Source organism: Crinia signifera, chromosome 1 (assembly GCF_055691185.1).
Source record: "Crinia signifera chromosome 1, ASM5569118v1, whole genome shotgun sequence".
NCBI classification, from domain to species: Eukaryota; Metazoa; Chordata; class Amphibia; order Anura; family Myobatrachidae; genus Crinia; species Crinia signifera.
Window position 1 is genome coordinate 426,196,385 of NC_139217.1, and position 20,462 is coordinate 426,216,846.

Genomic DNA, 20,462 nt, shown 5'->3' on the forward strand with positions numbered 1-20,462 from the left:
CGTAAACTACTTTTGGGGGGACATTTAAATGTTCAGGGGTGTTTTTGGGCCATTTACCATTGTTCCTATGATAATTTGGTTAAATTGAGCCATTTCACATTGTTTCCTATGGGAAACCGTGGTCATCGCGGGTAAATTGAGGCATTTAACATTGTTCTCTATGGGGAAATCGCGGGCATCGCGTCTGGCCCATCGCACCCGATTTTTTTAGAGCATGCGATGGCCGCGATGCCCACGATTTTACACCCGATGACCACGATCATGATCGTTGTGGCCGTGCTAGGAAACAAGTACCCCTGCTTTTTATCGCCATCAACTGTTGATACTATTTTAAGTACTCCGAGAACAGCACTTAGGTATTGTGCTACATGGGAGGTGGCATGTTATGTTGAAATTAAAAATGTTGTTTATAAGGTGACATGAGTATGTTGATAACGTTGTCCTATCCACATTGAACATGTTAGCATGTTCTTGATGTTGATATTTAGCATATTGGCAATGACAGAATGTAGACAAATTCAAAATAATGACATTTATCAATGTTGTCATTTTGCAGATGTCAACATTTTAACCATGTTGAGTCATGAATGTTGACCATGTGTTGCCAATATTCCAATTGGTGACTTCATGACTGCATACTGACACATGCAGTACAGGTTGAGTATCCCTTATCCGAAATGCTAGGGACTTGGAGCATTTTGGATAAGGGATCATTTTGGATTTGGGAATATATATATTTCTTTTTTATACCCACCTGGTTCCCAGGCGTCCCCGGCATCCTCACTACCAATGATGCATTTCGTAGGTGATGTCATTGGCGCACCTGCGCAATGCATCATTGGAGCGGGAATTCCTCTGAAGATGGACCCCGGGAGACCAGGCAGGTGAGTATGAAAAAAGTTGGGGGTCGGGAAAAAACAAAACCTTATTGTTTTCTGAATATTTTGGTTTTTAGATGATGGATAATCAACTTGTATATTTCAAGCATCTTCCGACTAATTGTCTTGGTAGCTCATTATTTTTAATTCAGATGGTTCCACACATTGCATTGTACCCATAGTATTCTCAATATTGTTGTTGTTGTTGTTCTTCTTCTTCTTCTTAGATCTGGTCTTATTTATCAATCATTTAATATCTCTGTATTGAGTGCAGGAGTAGAGCCCATTCCTGTGACCTGTGAGGCTGAGCAAGTGCAGTGCACATCACCGGTGCTGTTTGAGGACAGCCCGCCCTTCCTACCGGAGGAAAACCTTGCTCGGCTTGGACAAGATTCTGAGCATTTAAATGAACAACAGACGCTGGAAAACGTGATTGTTTTTGGGACATCAGCCGAGGAAGCGGTGAAAGAAATGCGGTTCCGTATAGAACAGAAAACCACCCTGACGGCCAGTGCTGGTAAGGGGTAATCACTCACTGACTGGATATGACGCAGCTTTCCTTTCACAGATGTCTTGCCCTTAGTGTTTTACCAAAGGAGAAAACAAGGTACTTGTTTAGTTTCACAGCGGCAGCATCTCAGTCGCAGCAGCATCTGTGTCCCACAGCTGATTGGATAGTGATATAAGCCAGACAGTTTATCACTTCACCGAGCTTAATAAATCTGCCCCTAAGTGACTTCATATTGATGCAATGTTTATTGTATAGTCTCTGCCATCTAGATCTCCCTCCTGTCCTCCTTGACCGTTATTCTTCCACCCGTTGTGCTCTTTCTCGCATCCATCTTCTACGTCCAGTCCTTCATGCCGTCCATCTCCACCCTTATCTTTAACATCCAACTCATCCCTTTCTTTCCATGTTAACCCTTCCCATTGCGTACCAACTGATAATATCCTCACGTACCACTTTCCTCCTCCCTTGTACCCTGGCATCCCTCTCCCTCCTCCCCTTTTACCTAATTTAGTCACACCGCATATGCCAGAATGACTTCTCTTGTCAGCGGGTATGTTGTCTATTCCTCTCCCAGACTCAGCTGCAGTAGAAGAGCTTGAGTGCTTTAATGCGGCTGCTCTCAGTCACTGATTGGCTGGGGTGATGCCACATGATGTCTCTGTGAATTGGGCTTCCAGTTTATCAGTGACTGAGAGCATCCGCATCGTGCGACTCAATCTGTTCTATGGGCAGCTTATAGAACCCTAAATAATGCAACTGGAACTCAGAATGTTAGTCGCCTCCCACTGCCTCAGCCCAATCCGCAGTGTGTTTTGAATCCCATAATCCCCAGGATTTATGAGACTGAAATCATGGTAGGCTTCCCTACTGTACATAGCATAAATATCACTAGAAAGGTGTCAGTACAACTGACATCCATAGGAACTATGAGCATCAATTATTAAAGTACCTGTATGTCCTCTTTGTGGGGCCCTTACATTGAAAACTAATCGTAGTGGTAAAAGTTGCCGGCCCATAATCTATCCTTCTGGTTCTGTTCTATTTTTTTAGTGTTCTGTTAGGCAACGGGTGAGGGGATGCCCAGCGAGGGTCTTTCTCCTGTTACCTGGCAACAATCGCATTGCCTTATTTACTTCTGCGGTTGCTGCCAGTTCATTTCTCCACCACGTAATGAATGGTATCAATAGTACCACATTATAAGCAAATTAGCGGTCATATTGTAGATGACATAGTTATCGGTTTATTCCCTTGTGTACGCTTGTTTTCTGCAGTGCTATTACTCAGTTCATGGTTACATCTCATTTCTAACATCTCGTTTATTCCTTTGCATTTATTAGTAATGAGAAACTTTTTAGATTTTATAACAAGCAAAAGACTTTTGTCTTTTTCTAGAATGTTCTATTTTCAGCTCCAAACTGTAGTTGTTTTATTTGCTTGTGGCACAGGTGGTGGATGTATAGCCACTTTCACAGATATATTATTATTATTATTATTATTACCAGTTATTTATATAGCTCACACCTATTCCGCTGCACTTTACAGAAAATATTTGAGCAGTCACATCAGTCCCTGCCCCAATGGAGTTTACAATCTATGGGCCTTATTCTAGTTCACTCTTTCTGACAAAATCCTTCTTAGATGGACAAAACCATGTGCACTGCAGGGGGGCAGATGTAAAATGTGCAGAGAGAATCAGATTTGTGTAAGTTATTTTGTTTCTGTGCAGGGAAAATACTGGCTGCTTTATTTTTACACAGCAATATAGATCTCACTTTGAAGAAAACCCCACCCAAATCTAATTCTCTCTGCACAAGTTACATCTGCCCTACCTGCAGTGCACATGGTTTTGTCCATCTAAGAAGGATTTTGTCAGAAAGAGTGAACTAGAATAAGGCCCTATATTCCCTACCACACGCACACACAGACATTCTAGGGTTAATCTTTGTTGGGAGCCAATTAACCTACCAATATATTTTTGGATTGTGGTAGCACAACGGAGCACCCTGAGGAAACCCACACAAACACGGGGAGAATATACAAACTCTGCACAGTTAGGGCCATGGTGGGAATCATTCTGTGAGGCAGTAATGCTAACATTACACCGTCTGTACTGCCCCAAATCTATACGTTATCCTGCAATTAAATGTGGAAATGTACGTTTTGCATATCTTTTCCTGTGTTGTCCTGCATTTAGGTATTGCTCCAAATATGATGCTGGCAAAGGTTTGCAGTGACAAGAATAAGCCCAATGGACAGTATGTAATTCCCCATGACAGACAGGCAGTAATGGACTTCATCAAGGACTTGCCTATTAGAAAGGTAAAGCTACACTTATTCCCAACACCAGCTTGTTTTCTCTGCACTGCTTGTTGTAAATGTCCCCAAGGCTCTAATAAAGCTTTGCTAAGCCTCTATAATATAGAATAACTATGTAGCTCAATAGCTGAGGTTCTGCTAGGATGGATACATTGCTAGTGATTGATCCTTTCCTTTGGGGCATAGAGGACGATTCTATGTAATTGTATGGTGCCGCATCTGGGGGTATGTTGCTGGTGTGTGTTGTGAGACGTGCTTATACTGCCATGAAAACTTGCACCAGTCCCATATCGGGTGTAGAATCTCCACCCGAGTTTGCAACCAATTCAGCGAAACCCTGACCATCTTCTTGCATCTACTAGCCACCTCCAAGGAGCACACGGCACATTTCATATACAGTCCATCTAAATGGCAATGGTGTCTCTGTGCGTAAAGACTGTGGAATCAACCACTCATGTGGATATCGGCATTGCACGTGGCTCCAATTCAGGCCCATAGCTCCTTAATCATGTGAAATCATTCCAAATATAGGTTGAAATGTAACAGGATGAGAGATTCAGAAAGTGAGAGATTTGGTGAGAAATCTCCAGGTTTTTTAAAGCGGCAATCATTTACACTGCAAAATCCAACTGGTTTTGTAGTGTAAATGATTGCCGCTTTAAAAAACTGGAGATTTCTTACCAAATCTCTCACTTTCTGAATCTCTCATCCTATTAAATTTCACCCATAGTTTATTCGGACAGGACCCTATGCTATTTTGATTACTGTACCTTTCATCATAAGATGTAATACTTAAGTTGCAGTAAAAAACAATGTTAACCCACCCTTTTCCATCAATCTGTGTTCCGGGTGGGTTTTCTTTCTGATACATTGACAGTGCCGCATTCACATGGTGTTGCAGACTGGCTCCCCCACTGCATTGCAGAGATACGCCATTGTATACGTCATTTCTTACTTTATATTTTAGAGACAAATTAACATACACATTGGAACAGAATAAGATAGAGGCATAATATCAATTTCCAATCTCTCCATGTTTAATCTTCATCATTCCTTTCACATACAAGGCCGTAGTCAGAAGACAGGAGCCTACTTGTCCATCCAATGCCAATTGCCTGATTGAGACCATGAAACAACTAGAAAAATAATTCTAGTATTAGTTGTACGTACAAAGAAATCTGTATTTTTTTTTTTTCGGGCGGATTTTTTACCTAGGCAAAAAATGGCAAAGTGGCGAAAAACACCTGGATTGGTGAATTCAAATCAAATCTTTTTTTATTTTTTTTTCACTACAACATTAAATGAAATACATAAGTGAAATTCCATAAGAAATTGGCTTCTGATCCACATGTTTACACCACATTGACAGCGAAATGGTGCCTGTTATAGACTTTTTTGATGCATTTTTCACCATTACCTTTTTGCACAAAAAAAGGAGAAAAATGGCTTCAATAGCTGCGAAAACGGCTGCAATAGAAAAGTTGGTATTCGGATCAGTTCAATTTTTCCCCTATTGAAGATGGGACATTACTATGGTGATCTAATCAGGTTCTATATATTATCTTCTAGAGGGTGCTTAATAAATAAGAAGTGGATTCTGATTGGTTGCCATCTTCAATATACTGTAACTCCCATCTTAGTAAATTGACCCTGTAGTGTGTACCTAGCTTTAGACATCAGGGGGAGGGTTAAGCACTAGAGGTGGATTCATTTTAGGGTTAGCAATAGGGTTAAACTAACATAAAATATTTATCACCTCCATTTATCATCTCCAAGTCGTCTCTTTGCCCCTGTCAACCGATATCGACCATCTGGTTTGGTCCTATTGGCTGTTGATCTTATCCACAACCCACGCAACAGACTCTCACTGGCAGTGGCCACAACTTTGCATCACATTCTGATTCACTCGGAAAGGCACAATCACTCGCTAATGGACAAAACCATATGCACTGCAGGTGGGGCTGATGTAACGTGTGCAGAGAGAGTTAGATTTGGGTGTTTCATTGTTTCTGTGCAGGGTAAATACTGGCAGCTTTATTTTTACACTGCAACATAGATATCGGTTTCAAGTACACCCCTCACCCAAATCTAACTCTCTCTGCACATGTTTGTGCATATGGTTTTGTCCATTAGAGAGTGATTGAGCCTTTCCGAGTGAATCAGAATAACCACCATTGTTCGTAGACATTTCTATTTCCTATTTTGACCTGGTTGTAAGAGCCAGGGGCTCAGTAATGTATTTGGTTTTTCAAGTGCCAGGTCATCCACATGACTGTTTTCACTGGGAAGCCTCCAACATCCTCATTTGTCATATCTTCTATTGGAACTGTTGAAGGGAGGATTAAGTGATAAGACATTTATAATTTATTCTAAGCCTCTCCTCAGCACCCTCCACAAACATTCCTCAAGCCGCAGCTCATTGTGTGCCCCTGGCATGCAAAAAGAATGACGGCTTAATAAAATCCATAGGCTTTATCAGCATGCTGTAGCAAAAACACCTGGAAGCTACAGTACCACACTCTCAGGAATAACTTACAACCTGCTACCAGTTCTCTGTAAAGTATTGTAAACAGATGTGTTCATTGCTGCAGGTTCCAGGTATTGGGAAAGTAACTGAGAAAATGTTCCGAGCGCTTGGAATAATAACCTGTACTGACCTCTACCAGCAGAGGGCTCTGCTGTCACTTCTTTTCTCTGAGATATCCTGGCATAACTTCCTACATATTTCCCTGGGCCTTGGCTCAACACACCTAGAAAGGTAAGTACTGTAGGTGTTTGTGTGCCGTTACTTTCTTAACACATTCTTTGTCCTTCATCATTATTCAATGTAAACGTTTTAAAGAACCAGTGTAATCCTCAGAAACGTTCTACCGAGTCTCATTAAATGTACAAAATGTGCCAACTGAATCTATAGAGAACATACAACGTGGAATATACAGTAATCTCCTTCTGCCTTTCTGTTACTGTTAAACAATTTACACATTAAAACCAGAATGAAAACCTCATTGGAGGGATATTCAATCCCCGCCCTTATATGTAATCATATATATATATATATATATATATATATATATATATATATATATATATATATATATATATATATATATATATATATATATATATATATATATATATATATGATTATTATAATAATAATCCTGCCTGCCGATAAACAGGCGAGCAGTCCAAGACCGGGCCAGGGTCACGACTGTCTGGACGCCCCAACGGTTGTGACCCAGGATTGAATACCCCCCATAGTATGTAAAGGGATATCCCTAAATACCAGTCCTTAGGTGCTGCCAAAATGACTTCTAATAAAACTATAGGACACTGTCAAGCAGGGTTGTCAACCCTCCCGGAAGGGCCGGGAGGATCCCGAAAATCGGGTCATCCTCCCGGCCCCCCGAAAAGGTGGGCAACACTCCCGGATTCCAGCGGTCGTCCCCCCCTCATGTACCTGGGTGCAGAAGTCCTTGAAATTGCCGCGATTCGTGGGTTTTCGGCGGAAGGGGCGGGGCTAAATATGCAAATCTGCATATTTAGCTCCGCCCCCTCATCGGAGACCCGCATATTGTGGGATTTGCATCACTGGGGGCAGGGACTGATGATATCTCCATCAGGCCCCGCCCCCAGATGTGATGCTGACAGTCTCCTCTCCGGGGTTCTCCCGGAGAGGAGACTGTAAAAGTCGGCAACCCTGCTGTCAAGACTGTTTGTTTTAAGCCTTTTGGTTCATTATTTTATTTTTAATATGTCTATTTTACTGTTGTTTTTTTCTTTTTCTTTTTTCCTCAATAACCCATTGCATAGAGGTCACCTATAAATGAAAGGGGTTTATTTTCTAATAGGACAGTTTAATTGAAGATGGGAAGTTTCCCATAGCAATCGATCTGTAGTAAATTTCCACCCAAGTTGCATGTAAGTGACTAGAGAATGAACGCAGATGGGATGGAATGTGAGACCTTGACACCAGTTTGGAGAGACTTGTTCATCCAAGGAATTGCCATATTCAATACAGTGCTTTTTGCATCAACCTGAATCCATAATACCTAAAGCTTAATTAAAAATATAAAACCATATTCTATTTATAATACATAAATAATGAAATCCTTGTTGTACATTTTTATATTAATTTGCGGTTTTCTTCCCTTGTCAGGGACGGCGAAAGGAAAAGCATGAGCACCGAGCGGTACGTTGTGTAAAATCCTATTACTGATTAATTTCTAAAAGCTCCATTGGAACCTGTTTGTTTTTATTTTGCCAACTTTTGTTAAAAGTAAAATGGTGGCACTTATTAAAACAAAAAGGCTGACAGAATGCCATAGCTGAGCGATTATTCGATACTACGCATGAGTGGAAATTTAAGAACACCCGGTCCGCGCTTGGCTTACCAAGTGTACGCCTAAAGCAGGGGTGGGGAACTTTCGGCCCTCCAGATGTTGTTAAACTACACATCCCACATCCTACAGTGTTAGCATGGGCAAATAGCAAAACTGTACCAGGGCATGCTGGGATGTGTAGTTCAACAACAGCTGAAGGGCCAAAGGTCCCCATCCCTAAAGACACTGCAGCGTACAAGAGCTGAAAAGCTATTGGCGTTCCTAGTCGGTGACTCAGAGATGGTCTACAGGGAATGCCGAAAAGTCTTTCTCATGGGCTTATTTGTGAGTGTGCGGATGTGCCCATGACAGTAGCTGCATTGTCTGGTGCAGCAGCCATAGGAGCCTGACAGACGTGCAAGTGTAAATAGTGCACCAATGGAGCTGTGTCCAGTATCAACAGCCACAATATAGAAAGTGGGTGTCTCATTCAGTCGTACTCTAGTACACAAGCATGAAACTAGCATTTGTATATTACCGCTCCTGCGGTTCTTCCAACAGTTGCAAGTAGTTTCCGCAGCATTCATCTCTGAATCATTTTTAAAACCTATGTACTCCCATGGACGTTATTGGCTGATAATCAGTGTTAACACCATGTATTAACCCTGCAGAAAACTAGTAGTCCAGGGATGTTGAAAGATCTCCCAGTACCCTGAGTAATACTGTCTGGTAATCACATGTCCTCACCAGATCACACTCAACACTTAGAAAAAAAACCATTACAAATTCCACAGATGGGTGGCGTATGCAGTACCCAAATTGTCAGCATGGTCCAGATTACTGATGTATGTCAGCGTCCTGTTGGTCGTTACCCTTGTAAACACTGCAAGTAGGCTGGAATCTCAAAAGAAGGCAATTAATACTTTTAGAGGCATCAGCGAGGTCCTTGTAGAGCGTTTCCTATAAAACACTGCTGGGGGGATCCTAAGTAGCAACATATAACAAGAGTGGGGTGAGATCATAGCTGCCAGACTATTGTTCTATTTAGGCCTTTGTAGAAGAATGACTGCTGACAGAGAATGTTACTGACTTGTTTTACTGTGTCAACCAGAAGCTTTGACACAGGTCCGTGTGACCACATAAGGTGCTTTATACACAGATGTATCCAAATAAATCTATCCTCTGTACTCTGCAGGAAAACACTAAAGTAGCATTTGGTATGGAGATACAGCCGCAGACACACACACAATATAGGCATGCCGCATATCATTTTAATCCGCAGAAGCTGCTTGAGCATCCTCTTTTTTTTTTTTTTTCTTAAATGAAAGAAGTTGCAAAAAAAAAATGCCTGGCCCTACGGCTTTGTGGCATGCCAAAAATTGTCGCATTTTCATCAGGACAAAAAATACTATACACTACTTGCCATTTTAAACGGTGAACTGGCTGCTTTATTTTTACATCGCAATATAGATTTCGGTTTCAACACTCCCCACCTAAATCTAAATTCCCTTTGCATGTTTCATTTGCCCCACCTGCAGAGCAACATGGTTTTGCCCATTTTGAGAACACATTCACCCTGCGATCAGCTCTGAATTGGACCCAATGGTACAAATCAAAGATTGTGTATTACTGCTCTGAATAATATATATGAATAGATACAGAAGTCCACCACGCTCTGTCACTCATCCTCAGGCAAAAGAGATCCTCTTACTAAGCACAGTGACTGACAGCTTGGCAGACTTTCCTGTTATCTCACATTCCTGTTGTCTACTCTTCCCCCGTCGTCTGATGTCAAATCCCAATAAGAACACTGGGGAACATTTACTAAGATGTTCTACTTCACCTGGGATGTTGCTATGGGCAACCAGTCAGTTACTATCTTTTATCTTCTAGAAGGTGCTAAATAAGTAGATTCTGATTGGTTTCCCATAGTGACATCCCATATGAAATATAACTCCCAACTTAGTAAATTTGCCCAACTGTCCTTACTATGAGCAGTGCTCCCAGTGTCTGTAAGGGAGTGAGTTGGCAATATGGTATTTCTTTAATAGTGTTCACTCTAGGAGTGACAGCGGACAGGGCGCCGGGTGGCGGACTGGGCATGCCGTCGTCACAGGGGCGTGCCCGGGCCGCCGCCGTCATGAAAGGGGCGTGCCCGGGCCTCCGCTGTCATGAAAGGGGCGTGCCCGGACTGCCGCCGTCATCAAAGGGGGTGGGCCTGACCACCTCCGTCCTCAAAGAGGGTGGGCCTGGCCCCTCCGAACGCCACTGTGCTGCCGGGGAAGCGCCGGGCATCGCCGTCTGCAGCAACGCTGGGCTTCCCCGTGAGGCTGTTTTAGCGGGGCACTGTGAGAGGGGCAGGGCGCATTTTGCCCTTTAAAAATTGGGCAAAAACAGCCTATCGGGAACACAATAGCCATTCCTTAAGTTTAGTTATTGTACTTACAGTACAAGTCTTTTGATGTTACTCACTGACAGACCATTTTCAGGTGTGGCTATTGGCAGGTATTCAATGCTGTTTGCGAGTGGTGACAGCGAGCAGGGCTTCCTGCTTGCTGTCACCACTCACCCTGACAGCATTCAACACACCCTCCGCATACGCCAATTCCCCCTCGCTCCGTTTTTTGAGCGAGGGAGAATTGGCGGATGCGGCTCCAGAAGCAGCGAGACTCGTGGCTAAAAACAGCAAGTTTTCTTCAGTAGCCGCGGGTCTCGCTGTTTTGGGGAATTCTCGCCGTCCTGTGACGGCGAGGATTTTCCCAGAAGGTTGAATAGAGCGAGCGGCCGGCGCGGGGGTTAAACAGCAAGGTTCGCTGGTTTTTTGCAATCCTCGCTGTTTAACCCCCTCGCCGGCCACTCGCTGCAGCATTGAATACCCTCCATTGTGTTACAGGAAGGCCAGGATTTCCTTTACCTTTAACTCAGCTGTTCATCCGCCAGTGTTAAGTAGATGAAATGTTCTGTGTGACATTTCATTACCGTAATTAATTTTGGTAACCTAATAAATTGTTGTGCGCACAGTCTGAAGGTATTGATTGCTTTGTATTCCTTTCAAGACTCATTATTGTCAAGGAAAGTTGTGTTTAGATTATGGCAGACAAGATAAGCTCATCAAGAGGAACTTTCTTTTTTTAACAGTGGTTTATTTAAGATTAAAATGCTCCTTTCCATACTTTAAACCAGGCATGTCCAAACTATGGTTCTCCAACTGTTGTGAAACTGCAAATCCCAGCATGCCCTGCCATAGTTTTAGCATTCCCTAATAGCAAAACGGTGGCAAGGCATGCTGGGACTTGTTGTTTCACAACAGCTGAATGACCATAGTTTGGACATGGCTGCAAAACTTAAAGGGGCACCTATGATTACTGGTGGACTTAAGAACCGCTGCTGTCACCTATAGCAATTGTTCATACAATTTATATGCATTTTCCAAACTGTACATAACAAGTTAACTGTAATCTGATTGGTTAGTGTATATTATGTTCCTTGCTCATTTATTTGTTCATTGACCCATTCATTGTAGTTTCCATTTATGTAAACAAGTGTGAGCACATCTCTTATCCTGGCCTGGGGGGGGGGGGATCTCTTATCCTGGCCTGGGGGGGGATCTCTTATCCTGGCCTGGGGGGGGGGGGGGTCCCCCGTGCCCTTGACATGAACCTTAAGGTGCCCATACACGCTGAGAGAATCGCATGCGTTATGGGCTACATCGAATCGCAAGGCATCATGGGACTTGTTGTTTCACAGCAGCTGAATGACCATAGTTTGGACATGGCTGCTTTAAACTGAAAGGGGCACCTATGATACCTTAAGGTGCCCATTCACGCTGAGAGAATCACATGCGTTATGGGCTACATCGCATGGCATGCGTTTTGCATGCAATGTGCGTGTGTGCGATGCGATCTGTGGGCAGTACAAAAAGTATGTGCAGCACATACTTTTTGTACTGTACGATGCGAGGCCCGCGTGAGCGCGCATCGCATCGCACAGTGCTATCGCACCGTGTATGGGGGCCTTTAGTGTTAGGAACCCACCAGATGCGGTCACCTAGTTGCGGTAGGTGGGCATATTTTTTTTCAAAAAATGATGCCACGCACCTCATATTTACTATGAACTTAGAGTGTGCACCTGCATTTTTCTCTTTTTGTGTGTGTGTGAAACTAAAAGTCTCAGCATAGTGGCACCTCCAGTAATGTTTAGAATTAGGGAGTGTAGTCCAAGACCCCTCCCCCACATCTCTGATCTTCAAGAAGTAGCAGCTCCTACAGATAGGAGCATTTATATATGATTATGACGTTGCTCTTAATGTATCTCAAATATATAAAAGGAAAAAAGAAACTCGGTGGGGTGCACGTGCACCCCACCCAAGTTTCTTTTTTTCCTTTTATATAAACGTGTCACAACTCGGGGTGCACCACTGATCATCGCACACACAATTCAAGACCCAAGGGTCAATGTTGGGAGGTGATGTTAAAACAAAATTAAGTTATGACCCCAAGAACATTCAATCAATACAATCATTTTTCCTGAGTACATAGTGCGGTTCCCCTAAAACATTTTCTCCTGCATCTCAAATATGAAAGATAATGTTTTTCTCTTCATTAATCATTTTAGGACGTTCAGTGAGATTAATGTAGCCGAGGAACAGTATGAATTGTGCCGGGAACTCTGCAAGGACCTAGCTGAAGAAATTCGGAAAGAAGCACTAAAGGTTTGTTTAGCAGCTTTTTCATTTACAGACTGCAGGCCAGATGTACTAAGCTTGGAAAAGTGACAAAATAAAGATTGATAAACCACCAACCAATCAGTTCCTACTTGTCATTTTTCAAACACAGACTATGACATGACAGGTAGCAGCTGATTGGCTGATGGTTTATCACTGTCTATTTTATCACTTTTCAAGCTTAGTACATCTGGACCATAGCATGTTGTCAGGCAGGGGGAGATATCTGTTATAAAGGGGTGTGGTACATGGGTCCGACAGTCGGGATCCCGACAGTCATTATCCCGACGTCGGGATGCCGACTGGCTGGACCAGACAGCATGGTGAGCGCAACTAAGCCCCTTGTGGGCTCGCTGCGCTCACCACGCTGCGGGCACGGTGGCTTGCTACGCGAGCCACCTATTCTATTCTCCCTCTATGGGGGGTCGTGGACCGAAACGAGGGAAAATAGCCGACGGCCGTCGGGAACCCGGCTGTCGGTGTTTTGACAGTCGGGATCCCGACGTCGGGTAAATGCCTGTCGGGATCCTGACTGTCGGGACCCCGAGCAGGTGGAAAGCAGATGGAATTTCTTGTCACTGACAATCTTAAAAGTAATGTCTTGCTGTGGTTCTACGGAGTCGATTACTTTAATATCCTGAATCCAGTGGAGCCTACTTACATAGTGATTTAGAGGCATTTTCTAAACGATCTCACTAGATCACTTAAAAAAACGTCCTTACATTGCTCCATGTGCAGGGGACATAGCGATAGCTGCACGTTGCTATCGCCTGACAATAAATATCCAGCATGCTGGATAAATCTATAATCGCTGCTCTCAGGGCTGGAACACTGGCCCTGACAGATCGCTCGGCACAGCAGCACATCTCCCCATGTGTAGAACGCTTAAGCCATTATATGATATTGATTGAATAAATACATTTGACGTTTTTAATCATTTGTTTTAAGTAATGTGCTCAGTGGGTGGGCTGACCAAATAAATGTCGGTTATGAAAGGGGCGGTGTCCCAGTACAGTACAGTTCGGGAATCAAGAATAAAACCTAATTTTGAAACAAAACAACAAAAGATTAGGGTTTAAGGTTTTCTAAGACTCTATTGATGATCATGTTGTAGACCGTTTAAAGAAACATACATTCATTTTTGGTTTTCTACCTTTTTCCTTTGCTAAGATTTAACACCAATTTAGACAATATATGACGTGTATCAGACTCATTCATGCCATTCTAAATCATGGCTCAATCCTGGCTTGCAAGGAAGCAGTGAAAGTGTGCCTCTGGAGAAGTTGCCCAGGGCATCCAATCAGCTTTTAAATAACATCCACTGGGGCAGATGTATTAAGCCTTAACAAGAGATAAATGCAAGGGTGATAAGGAGAGATGAACAGCCAGCCAATCAGCTCCTTACTGACTTTTTCCAAACACAGCCTGTAACATGGCAGTTAGCAGGTGATTGGCTGGACAGTTATCTCTCTTTATCACCCTTACATTTATCTCTTGTTAAGGCTTAATACATCTGCCCCAGTGCATTCTATAAAATAATAAGTAGCAGTTTCGTACTGTTTGGTTGATGAAGAGAGCGCATCTCTCCAATGTTGGTATGAAATATCAACATGTGATCGAAGCAAACAAGAAAAATACTTACTTGTGAATACAAGTAGACTATTATTACTAGGCCGAAACGCTCACTTGGAAATGGAAACACTTTTCAGTGGAGGATCTGGTTTATACCATTCAAACACTGTTTTAACACCTTTATTAAGCTTTTTTTGTTGCATGTCTCTGTTTATTGGATGTTCAGAAAATGTTCATAGACACGGACTTAAAATGTATCATACAAAGTTGATTTTTTTTTTTCTTTTTCCAAAGGTAAATTGTATTATTTGGCCAGGGTATAGATGCTTCTAAACCAGTTTTTTAACTTTCAGGTTATAAAATGGATTGTGGTTTATTATGCAATGTATTTACTCACCATAAAAATTCCACTTTCAGTTTTCATATTCTACTCCATAGTCCTCGCCAGGACAAGAACGCTTTTTATAGGCAGCATTTGAATCACCGTTTTATATTGTTCTAACTCTCTTCACACCATAAAAATAACCTTGTAGAATTTTACACACTTGGAGAATCACTGCAGTAAATCAATGGGTTAGATGACCTTAAAAATGACTCATTTGCTTTAGAACAAAGTATATATTTAAAATTGGATGTCTGAACTTGGTTTCATATAAAAGTGCTCTCTCAGCCAACACTCTTCCTTCATCATTGTGCCAAAAGCCACTGTGCCCTTGGGGGACCCCGCTCTATTCTTAAGCCAGCCTATTGGTTCCTGCTTCCCTTTACTATTTTCTCCATGTCAACATTGTAGACCTGATTGAGTGGCGGATGCAGTTCTGATTCAATCGACATGATTAACTGCGTATGTGTCGGAGCCGCAGTGTGCATCTGCCGCTATGTTCTTGTGTTGGTGGTTACAGTGTGGCTATAGCTTGAGTGACAGGCTGCTGGCATTTGTGTGGCAGTGTTGAGAAAAATAGGGCCATGTTGCCCAATTTGTGGTGGGCATTGTGGCTGCTCAGATGTCTGATGGTCCATGAGATGTTTCCATGTCAATCTCAAACTGTGTCTTCGGGCGCATGCAGCGGATCGGGGAAGCTGGCAGTGGGAGTCCTTTTACAAAAGACGGTTCCTGCGGCATTAGCATGTGGTCTCTGATTCGCTGCGACCAAAGATGCAGTACTGACCCCTCTTGCTTCCACTTCTGATTCAGGCAGTGTATCTGTCCAATTCTGATTTATATAGCTTGCAAGATGGTTGTTTTCAGAGAACAGTCCCTGCTTTTCCTACTCCATCTCTATAACTCACAGTACACCTGTTACCATGATTAAAGCTGTTTTCTTATTTAGGACTCACAGGGATGTACATGGTAGATTTTGGCATAATGGCCAGAAGTGGCAGCTCCAGATGTGGGGCTACTGTTCCTGAATATTGTACTGCGCTGCCACCCCACATCTGGAGCCGCCACTGGTGGTAAGTATTTCTGACAGATTTAACATGCGTGTGGGTGTGTGTGGTTATATGTTAGTGTTAAAGTCGAGTTGCACACACGCCATTTTAGGATAGTATGGCCACCATCTTGGTTCGCAGAGTTGCGCAAATAAAGTATTATACCCGAGTCTGTGTAGCAAAGTGGACCATAAGCGCAGCCATACTAATACACATAAATTCATAATACCAAACTTACACCAAATAAAATATAGTTTATTAAAGTTTTAGTGCACCACACATAGGTTAATCAGCAATACAGAATTATGTCTGTATAATGTTTAGTATCGGTATGTTCCGTTTCTCATGCGCAGCACTCCGGTCGTAGCGAAAAATTCGCAAACCATAAGGTCCGAGAGTTACGGACAAAATCCATATTCTATGTACTATTTCTGCTAAACTGTGTGAGACAAAGGAAATCAAGTTATAACCGGTTCTTGTTGCTTTTTACGACCCCGACGACGATGCCAACACACAAAGGACACTGGAGTACACTCCCCCTGCACCAATCCTATTCAAGCGTAATTCTTTTCCCCAATCACTGAGGACTGGACATTCGAGCCCTTGACCAATTACAACGGCCTTTGACCCCCCTTCTTGGACCCTATAAAATAGCTATCTCTGAGCTGGCTCGGTCACTTTGGCACTGCATCTATCCCTTCACCATTGACCGGGCTATAGTTCAATCTGAATATAGCGAGCTCCGACCGGACTGCGCTGCGCTATTCCATGACGGTAACATTTGTATTCCTGTTTATGTAATGTGGCTGATTATATTCTGTATCTGTTTCTGTTCCCCTGTTAGTTTAAAGTGTACTTAGTATTGTTAATTTAACTGTATCACGTGTTATACTGTGTTCTCTCTTTCTGTAACCCCCTGCTGTCCGCTAGGGACTAAAATACACTATTTGGAGAATCTATCTCCTCACTTTGAGTTATATCCTGGTCTCGTCTATTATTCGCATCTAGCGATAAGGTTTATTACGGACATTGTCCTTAAAAGGTATTCGCAGTTAAGGGATTAAGTACTGCGAAGGGATATTCTATTACTGGCACTGATCCAGCGTGTACAACACACGGAAAAGGTCCGCTACGCTTTGTTCGCACGTAGCTAGGGATAAAGGGTACGCAGGTTACGGAAAGAGTACGTAAACTGCGCATTTCACTTATTGTCCTTCTGGTTATATTAATATCAGCATTAACATTAGGTAAAAGCTCCATGGTGGTACACCCTTGTTATGTAACAAGTATTCACAAAAGTTTTTCAGTTCTTTTAATGCTTTTATTTATTGTTTCTTCATTTGAGCTGTTTTGTTGGAAAGATCCAACCAGCGCGGTAAGGTGCTTGGTTGTTTAGGCTCAGAACTTCTTTGGCAGTTGCATGGCTGAGGTGAATGCTTATCCAAATGTGGCCGCAGTGTGAATACAAATTGACTGTAAACTTCATTTAATTTCTACGCATTACGTCCCATTTTCTGTACGTTTTTATTATCATTGACATTTACCCCATGCTTAATGCAAAAAATATACATCTTGTTGGCATACACCCAACTTGAATATAATGTAAAGGCCCCCTTATATACTAGCCCGACTTGTTCTAACGACAAGTCGGACCAAATTGCCCTTGAGCTCCCCTGGCAGCTCCCAGAGAGACTCATTTGATGTGCCATTTTTCATGCGATAAATCACATGTAAAACTCCAAGGGAGCTGCAGGAGAGCCGGGCAGTGGTGATTTGTGGGGCAGCAGTCGCAGACAGCTGATATCGGTAGGTGCTGGGGTGCGGGAAGCAGCAGCAGAATTTAAAAAAATGTTTTCGAGAGGCTTCCGGTTCCGGTGCGGCGGATGTAGGACGCGTCTCCCCGCAGCTCCGTACCCAACCCGCCGCAATTACCCTGCTAGAGCCTGAAGGCTCACCCTACCTTGCACCAGCAGCAGCACGACCCTCACCACAACGCTGGGAAGCCTGCAGACGCAGTTTGGAACCCGGAATGGCGAGCAAACAGCAGCGCGGCACCAAAGACGGAGACCGCGCTCAGACATCAAAGATGGCGGCTGAACCTTACAGAGACCCATGGGACGCGACCATCACGCTCCCGCAGGTACATACCAATCCCCCTCTCTCACAAGGGACATACAAAGCTCCCCATTCAGAGCGCAAAATCCCTCCTAACCAAGCTCTCACCTACGAAGATATTGTACAGGCTATTAGAGAAACAGTACAACCCATGCTGACAGAACAGGCACAAGCAAATGCTGCAGCAAGCTGTGGCTGACATTAAAAGCCAGCACAAACAATTGAACAAGAGGGTATCCCATGTAGAGCATATAGCAGGGGAGAACTTTAAAATAGTTTCTGAACTACAAGAGACCACAGCTGCCCTGCATAAATCTGAAGTCCAGGTCTGGGCTAAACTAGACGACCTGGAAAACAGATCACGTAGGAACAACCTACGGGTTGTAGGTATTCCTGAAACAGTTAAGGGCCCAGCCCTTTATATGTTCCTACGGCAGACACTCCCGGAGCTCCTAGAAATAAATGATGTTTGCAACGACCTTGTTATCGAACGAGCACACAGGACGGGTCGGGCATCAGAATCCAATGGCGCCAAACCAAGAGTAGTCCTGTTTAAATGCCTTAACTACGTCCATAAAGAGGCGATATGGGCAGCATCGCGCCGTAAGAGAGATCTGCGGTGGAATGATGCCAAGTTGCTAATTTTTCAGGACTACTCCCCTGAACTCACACGGGCAAGAAAAGCATTCCAACCTGCATGTACCACTCTGGCCCAATCTGGGAGGAAATTTGCCCTTCTATACCCGGCTCGACTCCGGATTTTTATGGGATCTACATTCAAAGATTTCACCAACTCTGGTGATGCTGAGGCATACATACAAGAACAGAACCTGCAGCTTCAGGCTGAAGAAAATGAATAAGACACTGCCTAGCATCCACCAGATGACCGATAATAATGACGCACCACAGAAGTTCTAAACATTTGGTTACGAACATTTTTGGGCATTAGACTGCAAAAGGCTACAAAGTCCAAAGTTACTGAGGGTCCAACCTCAGCCCACACCTGAATCACCTAGTGGAAAATATAATCTAATTGCTATCTCCGACACCATGTTTTGGAATCAACAATCCTATTCCTACATACAAGGAATACTAAGGAAAGGTGTACTCTCCTGTTGACACATTCAGGGATCTAAATGTGCCACTAACTGTGACTCTGACGCTGAGACTAACTGTTCTATACGACTGGTCTCAACTATGTCACAAAGAAGAAGGGCTGAGGCATTTTATATTCCAAGTGCACGTGTACAGGTGCACAATGAAAAAGTGCTAAGGTACAAGGGCGATCCAGGCCTGGATTGCTCTTGGACAAAATTGTTTATTGTTCTAATTATTGTTGCGGCGGAGCAGATGCGGAGCCACCGCCAAGGTTGTATTGATATATTTTGTGTATTGTGATTAATTCCCAGCACACTGGGAAGCCACTTAGAGATTAGAAAAGTTGGGAGTTCTTCAAAGAGTAATTTATGGTATGGTTTTGTTCGATACACTCCCTATCCCCTTATCTCCAACCCCCCCTTGCTTCCTCATTTTGTTATATGTAATGTGCTTCTGATACCAGATATTAGTGTCAACTACCGGATGTTATGTCTATGATCAAAGTTGCTTCATGGAACGTGGGCGGCATACATTCACCAGTAAAAAGGAAAAAATTGTTAATGTATCTAAACAAAAATGCAATAGATGTGGTAATGCTACAAGAGACACACCTACTCGAACCCGAATATGCCAAAATGAACATACTGGGCTGGCGCGTTTTGGCATCAGCTCCTTATACATCAAAAGCCAGAGGGGTGACTGTTTTAGCTAGAAAACGCCTCCCAGTGGAGATTTCTAAAACATTAGTAGACCCAGAAGGGTGATATGTCTTATTAGATTTAAAAATACACTCTATTAGATATATTATTATGAATGTATATGCCCCCAATGCGAACCCGAAGAAATTTTTTCAGCATGTTCTTACAATTCTGGCTCAATATATGCCTCATCAAGTAATACTGGGGGGTGACTTTAATGTCATATCATCCGCATATCTCGACACGAACTCCAAATCAACATCCAGAAAACCACCAAAAATAGGAATTCCCTTTCTGGCAGAGCAGCTTGCCCTCATAGATACCTGGAGAGCACTGCACCCTACTGACCGAGATTTTACCTGTCAGTCGGCAGCACATGGGACATTATCCCGGATAGATTATTTGCTTATTTCTGAGGGTATGCTGCCTAACTGCATTGAAGCCCAAATAGAACCCATGTGTCTTTCTGATCACTCCCTCATATGGATCTCCTTATCCCTCTCATTAGACATAGGCACATACCGTCTATGGAGATTCCCCTCTCACCTCACCTCTTCCATTGACTTTAGAAATAAACTAGACACGTTTTGGGAGGAATATAAAATGGATAATTTAGAAACCCTGGATGATAACCCAGCCTTATTTTGGCAGACGGCGAAAGCTGTCATCAGAGGACGAATCATCCAATATGTCTCAAAACATAAAAGGGAATCGGTAACCAGATACAAGACCCTCCAATCTGACTTAACAAAAACATACCAAACGTATAAACAAGCCCCAACCCCCCGAAATAAACTA

At 43.1% G+C, this 20,462-nt stretch overlaps 1 protein-coding gene across 2 annotated transcripts in view; it reads left to right on the forward strand.

The window, feature by feature from the left end:
- Positions 1-20,462, forward strand: part of POLK (DNA polymerase kappa) — a 79,474-nt gene that overhangs the window by 44,276 nt on the left and 14,736 nt on the right. For both annotated transcript variants that reach the window (XM_083151934.1, XM_083151935.1), the window contains 5 exons: positions 1,153-1,395; positions 3,584-3,708; positions 6,297-6,463; positions 7,865-7,897; positions 12,642-12,738. In XM_083151934.1, coding sequence (XP_083008060.1) covers positions 1,153-1,395; positions 3,584-3,708; positions 6,297-6,463; positions 7,865-7,897; positions 12,642-12,738 — 665 coding nt within the window. The remainder of the gene's footprint in view (positions 1-1,152; positions 1,396-3,583; positions 3,709-6,296; positions 6,464-7,864; positions 7,898-12,641; positions 12,739-20,462) is intronic.